General features: G+C 65.7%; 3 protein-coding genes across 4 annotated transcripts in view; 1 reads left to right on the top strand and 2 right to left on the bottom strand.

Annotated features, from left to right (window-relative positions):
• Window positions 1-1,276, bottom strand: part of GPR152 (G protein-coupled receptor 152) — a 1,717-nt gene extending 441 nt beyond the window's left edge. Inside the window, exon 1 of the mRNA XM_004683321.1 lies at window positions 23-1,276. Within this exon, the coding sequence (XP_004683378.1) occupies window positions 23-1,276 (1,254 nt within the window). The remainder of the gene's footprint in view (window positions 1-22) is intronic.
• Window positions 1,277-3,052: 1,776 nt separating this feature from the next.
• On the top strand, window positions 3,053-5,472 carry CABP4 (calcium binding protein 4). The gene is made up of 6 exons (XM_004683320.2): window positions 3,053-3,421; window positions 3,729-3,759; window positions 3,837-3,980; window positions 4,821-4,930; window positions 5,147-5,294; window positions 5,386-5,472. The coding sequence occupies exons 1-6, from the start codon at window positions 3,053-3,055 to the stop codon at window positions 5,412-5,414; spliced, it is 831 nt and encodes a 276-aa protein (XP_004683377.1). The 3' UTR covers window positions 5,415-5,472.
• A 710-nt stretch (window positions 5,473-6,182) lies between these two features.
• The window catches only part of TMEM134 (transmembrane protein 134), a 5,680-nt gene continuing 3,705 nt past the window's right edge, over window positions 6,183-8,157 (bottom strand). The window contains exon 6 of one of the 2 annotated variants that reach the window (XM_012725067.1): window positions 6,183-6,520. In XM_012725067.1, the coding sequence (XP_012580521.1) occupies window positions 6,330-6,520 (191 nt within the window). In that variant the 3' untranslated portion in view covers window positions 6,183-6,329. Of the gene's footprint in view, window positions 6,521-7,779; window positions 8,143-8,157 lie in introns of those variants that run through there. The other variant, XM_012725068.1, reaches the window with a different exon arrangement.

Raw genomic sequence — 8,157 nt, 5'->3', positions numbered from 1 at the left:
TGGGGGTCTCCTGTGGCTGGGCGTTGGGGGTCTCCTGTGGCTGGGCGGTTGGGGTCTCCTGTGGCGGGATGCTGGTGGGCTCCTGTGGCTGGCCGGTGGGCTTCACCTCCAGCTGGGTGGTGGGGTTCACCTGTGGCTGGGGGCTGGGGTTTGCCTGAGTGGTGGGGGTCACCTCTGGCTGGGCAGTGGGGGTCACCTGTGACTGCGCTGTGGGGTTCGCCTGTGGCTGGGCCTCAACCACTAGCCCTGGCAGAGTCTGGCCCCCAGAGTCTGCCCGGTTCTGCGGCTCCGCCGGTGTGACGCCGCCTGGCCGCTCCTCACAGAGGGCCGCGGCGAAGGAGGAGAGGACGGCGCGCAGCAGGGCCCGGAGGTCGGCGCTGGCCAGGAGGCAGAGGAAGGGGCTGAGGCAGCTGTTGAGCAGGATCAGGTAGTCGGAGTAGACCAGGGCCTCCCAGAGCAGGTAGCCAGGGTAGACGTCCCACAGGAAGGCCAGGTACAGCAGCTGCGCCACGTGGTAGGGCAGCCGCAGGACCACGTAGGCCGACAGGACGGCCTTGGCCACCCGGGCGAAGCCACGGCAGGCGGGGGGCTCGGGCCGGCCGCAGCGGCAAGCCTTGCAGGCCGCGGCCTGCGTGAGCACGTGGCAGACGAGCAGCAGGAGGAACGGCAGGAGGCCCCCCAGGATCTCGAACATCCGCAGCGGCAGCTCCTCGCTGTCCCAGAAGTCCAGGCAGATGGCCACGTCATACCACCAGACGGCGGCCTCAGGGAACACCAGCCAGGGCCCGCTGAAGAGTGTGGCCAGCACCCAGACCCCAGCACAGACCCAGAGGGGCAGGCGGACCGGGCGGCGTCCGGGGTACCAGCCTGGGCATAGCGCCAGCAGGCAGCGGTCCAGGCTCAGGGCTGCCAGCAAGAAGAGGCCGGAGGAGTAGGAGACGCCCCACAGGAAGTAGTAGAAGCGGCAGGCAGCTGTCCCCAGGGGCCAGTGCCCTCCATGCTGGATCTCCAGGATCTGGAAGGCTGCTGCTGCCAGGAACAGAAAGTCTGAGAGGGCCAGACTGAGCAGCAAGAGGGCCAGCCGCGTGCCCGCTCCCTGCCGGGCCTGTGAGCCGGCCAGCCACGCCATAAGCCCGTTGGCCGGCAGCCCCAGGATCAGCAGGGCCACCAAGAAGACCACATCCCAGCCACCCTGCGGGTAGTAGTCCTCATCATCAGGCTCAGTGCGGGGCCTGTGGCCAGTGGCGCCCAGGCTGGCCTCCAGAGCAGTGTCCATCTGGGCACGGGTGGGCACCTGTGAACCAATGAAAGCGAGAATGAGTCCAAGAGAGGGCGCTGTGTGTCTCCAGGCAGTGACTGTCCCTCTCTGAGCCAGCATCACCCCCTTTTGGCTTGTTAGCCTGAGCAGGGACCCCAGTAAGGGCCTGGCCGGTCCATTCGCAGGCAGGGAGGCAGGTTCGGAGGATCAGCACCAGGTCAGAGGCGGGCAGGGCAGCGCCGGCCCTCGGCAGCTCGCAGGAACCCGGGTGTCCAGGGACACCAAACCCGGCCTTTCAAGCATTACCAGTATTACTTCTTAAAACTGGTGGCTGTTTTCTTGACGTTAAATGCGGTAGTGGAACTACGTGTACACTAAAGGGGAGCTCAGGTTCAAGGAGGAGAGCGCACCCCTGGACTCCTGGGCAGGCCACATGGAGAAAAAGAAAATCCTACATTTTTTAAAGAGAGAAAAAGAAAATCGACAAAAGACAAAAGAATGCACAAGCGAAACCCACTTTGTGTGACCCTTTTTCTGTGTGGCACGCGGGGCTCAAGATTCAGGGGCAGGGCTCAGGGCGCCTGGCCCTTGGGAGTCCAGCGGGCAGCGTGGGAGGTCCCTTCCGGCAGGGCTGCAGGCGCGGGCGGGGCAGGGCTGGGCTCAGGGCCCAGAGCCCGCTGGCCACAGCAGCTTCTCTGCCCTCCCCCTGGGGGTCCCTCCTGTGCTTGCAGCGCAGGCTGGGGACCCACCTTCCCTGGGCCTACTGAGGCGCGGCCTCAGCAGGGGTGAGGAGGAAGGGTGCGGCCGGGAGCTGCTGCCTCCCCTCTCCAGCTGGCAGAGGGGTGAGGGTGGAGCCAGGGCCCCAAAAGGCTGGTGTGGCCCGCGGCCTGCGACTCCTTCTGCCTGGCCTCGCGCTTGGCGGCCGCCCACCAGGGCCCTTCCCCAGGCCAGCCACACTCCGCACGCTCCGCGTCGGAGCCTTGGGCACCCCCAGACTGAGCGGTGAGGCCTGGCTTACCAGTGAAGCGCCGGCTGCCGGCCGGAAGGAGCGGGCGCGCCTGGCCGCCGGGAGGTCCAGCCGTCCACATGGCCCCACACCGGGCCTGCTCATGGCCCGAGGCGCCGGCGTGAAACCTAAGCTGAGGGGACATCAATCATTCATGGGCTGCTCTCGGGAAACCCTAACCCCGGCCCAGTAGGCCAAGTGACCAGCCAGGCCCCCTGCTCCCCGAAACCCCCTCACGCAGGGCCCCTCTAGCTCAGACTGGCTGTGGGGCCCGAAGGGGTCGCCCCCTCCGGTGTCAGCCCTATGCCCCTTGATCCGGCATTCGGGGCCTCTTTGCCCGGCCTCTCGGCCAGCCGGGGTTTGCCCAGCGAGGGCTCTCAGCGGGGCAACTCTGCATGCCAATCACCGCCAGCCTCCCACTGCCAGCGGCCCCGAGCGCTGTGCCCAGCCGAGTCTGGTCCATGTCCTACAACTAGGCTGCACCCTGACCCTTCAGGAAAACCGACCCCGTGCTACAGAGGTGGTGGAGACTTCGGAGAGGCCAGTTTGCCGGGCTGCCCAGCCCCGCTGGCAGAGCTGGGTCCAAATTCAGCGGCCACCTTGCCCTGGCAGCCCCGCTGCTGCAGACAGTTCCCTTGCCCAGCTGGCTGTGCCCTGGATTAGGGCCTGAGCTGCCAGCCTCACTTACCCTAATCTCACTCAGAGCCGGAGCTCGGGTGGGGGTGCGTAAGCAGCTTTGTGGGCCGACACTCCGTGGTACCATTTCTGAGCCCCCTGGGCCCCTCCACATGGCCACAGAGCAGACAAGGGAGCCGCACGGCTCGGGTCCGGCCCCCCGCCCCCAGGAGTCCCGTGTGGCTCCCAAGAGTGGTGCCGAGGGGCTCCCCTTGACCAGGAGGAGGAGCAAGAAGGAGAAGGGGCCACCAGGATCCTGGAAGGGCACTGGCAGCTCTGGGGTACAGACCCCTAGTCAGGGCCCTGAGGTCCTGGGGAGCGGCCAGAACCCACCCAGGACCAGAGAAGGGCAGGCGGGGCCAGTCTCTGCAGCCCAGGGGCCCCCCCGTCGCCGCCAGTCCCACCGCCCGCGTCGCCCCTGCTCCCAGCAAGATGCTGCCCAGGAGACCTATGGGCCCCTGCTTAGCCGCCTCTTCGGGAAGGTCAGCTGGGACCTGGGCAGGCCGGGCCCCGGGTGGGGGGGCCCGCAGCCCTCCAGCCCAGCACCCCGCCCCAGTGCCCCGGCTCCTGCCTCTTCTGCTCCACTGGCGCCTGGGCAGGAGTCCCAGCAGTCAGGGCAGGGAGGCCGGGCTGAGTTCTGCAGAGCCCAGGGGGCAGGGAGGGGCGCAGGGAGGGCCGCGTCTGCTCTCCGAGGCCCGCGGGACTCCTCCTGCCCTCGGGTCTGGGCTGGAGGACGAGTGTGGCCTGAGCCCTGGCCGGCCCGGGGACTGCTGGCCTTTGTCCCCGCAGGATCGCACGCTGGGCCCGGAGGAGCTGGATGGTGAGTGGCCCTGGCGGCGGGCGGCGGGCGGCGGGCTCCCAGGCCCGGCTGCTGGGCCTGACCGCCCCGCCCGGCAGAGCTGCAGGCGGCCTTCCAGGAGTTCGACCGCGACCGGGACGGCTACATCGGCCACCGCGAGCTGGGCGCCTGCATGCGGACGCTGGGCTACATGCCCACCGAGATGGAGCTCCTGGAGGTCTCCCAGCACGTGAAGATGCGCAGTCCGTGGGGGCCCACGCGGGCGGGCGGGGGGGCGGGGCGGCCTCGGCGCTCAGTTGGGGCAGGCGACAGAGTGATGGGGGCCTGGTGGGGGGTGGCCGGTGGGATGAGGGCGCACACAGTGTCCGGGGCAGGCCACAGTGACGCCGTCAGAGGCAGGGACCCGGGGAGTGGCCAAGAGGAGGACTGGGCAGTGGGCTCGGGGGGCCTCTGGCCACTCCACGCTTGGCCTTCCGCCTGACCCACGGCCTCCTGCCAGGCTCCGCTCCCTGCCCGTGCTTGCCCCCGCGGGGCTTCTCCTTGAGAAGAGCCTCCCCAGCTGGGCAGGGGCTGGCGTGCCGGGCCGGCGGCCTGGTGATTAAACCTACCGGGGCAGATTTGCCCTCCGACAAACATCAGCTCCCGTCATTCCTGAACACCCACCCCGTTTGCCTTTTCTTTGCAGCTTCCCAAGTGGGAATGATTTACACCCATGGGTGAGGCCCAAGCTGTTTGGCCACTTGGTGGCATCTTAGAACCCAGGGCTGGAGGGCCCACGGCTGTTTGCTGCCTGCGGGGTTCCCGTAACTCAAAGCCCCCAGCAGGTGCAAGGAGGGTGAGGAGGGGTAGCAGGTCACTCAGGCCAGCCCCACGGGCAGCAGAGGCCAGCTTGTGCCCTGAGCTGTGCGATGCCCACACTCGGGGGTTTCCTTGAGGGGCCATGCCCTCTCCCCAGTTGCCTCCCCCAGCAGGTCCGGGGCTTCAGCCTCCTCCCACCTGAGGGCAGGGGCCCAAGCAGCCCTCCTGGACGGGGGAGGGGCTGGCGCACCGTCCCTCACAGCGACGCTTCCCTGGGCCTGCAGTGGGCGGCTGCGTGGACTTCGAGGAATTTGTGGCGCTGATAGCCCCGAGGCTGAGGGAGGAGACGGCGCACATGCTGGGGGTTCGGGAGCTGCGCGTCGCCTTCCGAGAGGTTCGGAGCTGGGGCTGCGCGGCCGCCCGCCCAGGCCACAGGGCACTGGTGGCCGTGGTCCTGCACACCGTGGGCTGCGGCCAGGGAGGGGCTGGAGGGGCTCCGCTCACCCCCAGCTGGGGCAGCCCCCAGGGAGACTCCGGAGAGGGGCCTGCCTCGGTGGGGGAGGCGGCAGCAGCCAGCTTTGTGGGCGTGACTGTGCCTGCGGGCCCCCAGCTGGACAGGGACAGGGACGGACGAGTCAGCGTGGCGGAGCTGCAGCAGGCAGCACCCGCCCTGCTGGGGGAGCCGCTGGCCGGGCCCGAGCTGGACGCGATGCTCCGGGAAGTGGACCTCAACGGGGACGGCTCTGTGGACTTTGATGGTGAGTCTGCTTCCCTCACGACCCGGGGCGGCCGGCTCCCAGGCAGACGCGCCCCCACAGTCGGCTAAGCCCCGTCCTGGGTCCCCCGCAGAGTTCGTGATGATGCTGTCCATCCCCTGAGGCTGGAAGGCGGAAGGCTCGAGGGCGGAAGACACGCTGTCCTGTGGCCCAGATCCCAGCAGGGCCTGCCGTGCCCTCTCACGAGACCCCGGGGGAAGAGGCCCGTGGCCCCAGGCTTCTGCCCCACAACCCCTGACCAGAGTGTCTCCTGATGTCACCTGCCCTCCCCACCTCACCTCCCTCCCACCCCAGCCACCTGGAGAGAACTTGAAAGAAAGGGATGAGCTAGGTGCCAGGGACAGGGAGAACTCAAAGGCGGAGGTGGCACCCCGGGGCTTCAGACCCGAGAGCTCTCCGACCCTGGGCCGTGGCACCCAGGGGTGAGGAGGAGGCTGGGGGTGAGACGGCCGTCACCCTGTGCCAGGGTCTCAAAGCGTCGTGCTGTTCTTGAGAAGGTGACTCCGACCGAGCGCCCTGACCAGTCTGAGATGGGCCCAGACGCCAAGGCCTGCACCCAGAGCCCCAGTGTGGTCTGACCCAGCGTGAGAGAGCAAAGGGGCGGGACGCTGTCTCCACCCCAGGCCGTGAGACACGAGACCTGCCACTCTGAGCACGAGCTGACAACACAAGCTGTAAGTCACGGAAGGAAACAGTCATCTCTGGGAACCAGGCGACGCAGCAAACGGAAGTCTAGAAAGTAGCACAGTCTAAGGGAGCCTAAATGGACTGCAGACGCTTCTGAGACAAAAGAAGGAAGAGAAACCGAGTTAGCCGGCAGAGTAAGCATGGAGGAGGAAGCGTAAATAGAGATGCATATATCTGTTCATGTCAGTAAAGATATACACATTCACGTAAATGTAGATGTGTGTCTACATGTGTCTATATGTCCTAGTGGAATCTAAGCACATAGGACGGAGCCATGGGGATGAAAATGTCTTAGCGACTAGTTAAGCAGCATTAGCCATCAGATGCCGTCTAAGAGAGGATCCAGGACCTGCAGGCCGCCTGTGAGGCCGTCGGGGCACTGAGTGAAAGTGGGAAATGAGAAGGGAGGTGAATGTCGTCACCGAGTCGGGAAACACAGGCCATGGGCACGTGGCCATCCATGCTCAGGGAGATGCTGGCTGAGTATTTTCCAGAAACATGTCCGCAGAGGCAGGAGCACACTGAAAGATACGTTAGAACCAGAGCGGGAGGAATTCACCTGTGAAGCACACGGCAGAAAGAAAGCCCAGCAAGCAGCCGTGCTGTCTGAGGAACGGCTACACTTGTGGGAGACTGTTCCTGGAGGGAGGCTGGGCCGCCGGGCTGCCCACTCCGACACTGGGTCCATCCACTGCCCACCCCCGGGCAGTCCGGCTCTCTGGCCCTGTCTGCTCATCTGCTAAATGGGCTGACGTGGTGCAGATTGCTAGACGAGACCGGCAGGTGTTGAGCATGAAACTTGGAGACTGGGCCCCTCCCTGGTGGCACAGGGGTTAGGGAGCGCCCACAGCCACTGCAGCACCCCCCCCCCGCCAGGGAGGGACCCCCAGGGCGCCGCAGACCCCTCCTGTCTCCCCGCTGCTCCCCTCAGCCGTGTGTCTCAGTCTGCCTGTGCTGCTCGCCACTCTGTCTCTGGCGAATGCTCTCACCCACCCCCAACCTCTGGACTACACCTGTTCTTGTGTGTATAATTAAGTAAATCTTTAAGAGAAACTTGGTGACTTATGAGCGTTGGGAGATGGTCGCTCACGTGATCTCAGATGTTAGGGTTTTATATCTGTTTCTTGCAAGGGAAGAGGGGGCAGGGCATTGGCTCTGAAGGTCTGGTGGAGGATGAGTGAAGCCTGTGCACATATACCCGGGAATTGTATCTAGTTATATGTAAACGATTGGCAAATAAAATTGGAGGAAGTGTCTGTGTCTTGGCTCCTCAGATTCTGAGATGGTCTGACCCTGAGTCTCTGTGCCTTTGGCCACTAAGGCTGTGTGTGAGTACCGGTGTGCTTTGCTGTTGCCTCTACTGTCCCCAGAGGCTGGGCCTGGGAGGTAGGCCGGTGGGCGTGGGCGTGCCTTGCCCTGGCCCAGCCCAGAGCCCCAGAGCCAGGCTGCAACCAGGACATCAGCTTCCAGGTCCCAGGCCTGGTCATCTGGAAGTGCCCTTGGCCAGGGCCACCAGAGAGGTGACGGTGACATCCGCTGTGCCCTCCAGATGGACAGGGGGCAGGGTCAGCTCTGCTAGCAGCAAGGGGAGGAGGGAGACCAGAGAGGCTCCTTCAGTGAAGGGCGGGGGTCCCGGACCTGGCTCTGCCAGGGACGCTGTGCACTCCGGTGCAGGTCATGGGGCGTCACTTGTGTCCTGTGCACGAGGAACTGAGCGAGAGCCCCAAGGTCAGTCCTTGGTTGGGGGGTTGGCTGCGGGAGGGAAGAGTGAAATCTTGGCCGGTAGCCACCACTCCTTTATTAATATAAAACGCCAACCGGCCGCCTCGCGGGCAGGAATAAGTTAAGGCACGTGGCGGGCAAGGGGCGACTTTCCCCGTTTTTTTTTAGGGGGTGGGCGGGGCCTGTGCGCCCCAAACTTCCTGAGCAAACCCAGGGGCCTGGGGCTCGCACGTCCTGGAGAGCAGGGGTGGTGGTGGGGGCTTTTCCCTGGAGATCCGGGGCGCCCCCGGGCCGCTCGGCGCCCGCGCTGGAACTCGGCCATTCTCGCGGCTTAAGCCTCACTTCTCGAAGTAGGGCAGGTAGAAGAACTGGAAGCCCCGGTGGCCCCGGACAGCGCAGTAGATGAAGATCACGTGGTAGACTGCGGGGCGGGGCT

The sequence above is a fragment of the Condylura cristata genome, unplaced genomic scaffold, assembly GCF_000260355.1.
Source record: "Condylura cristata isolate star-nosed mole 26May11 unplaced genomic scaffold, ConCri1.0 scaffold00015, whole genome shotgun sequence".
Classification (NCBI taxonomy): domain Eukaryota; kingdom Metazoa; phylum Chordata; class Mammalia; order Eulipotyphla; family Talpidae; genus Condylura; species Condylura cristata.
Note: the sequence above shows the minus strand (reverse complement) of the source record. Positions and strands in the feature narration are given on the sequence as shown.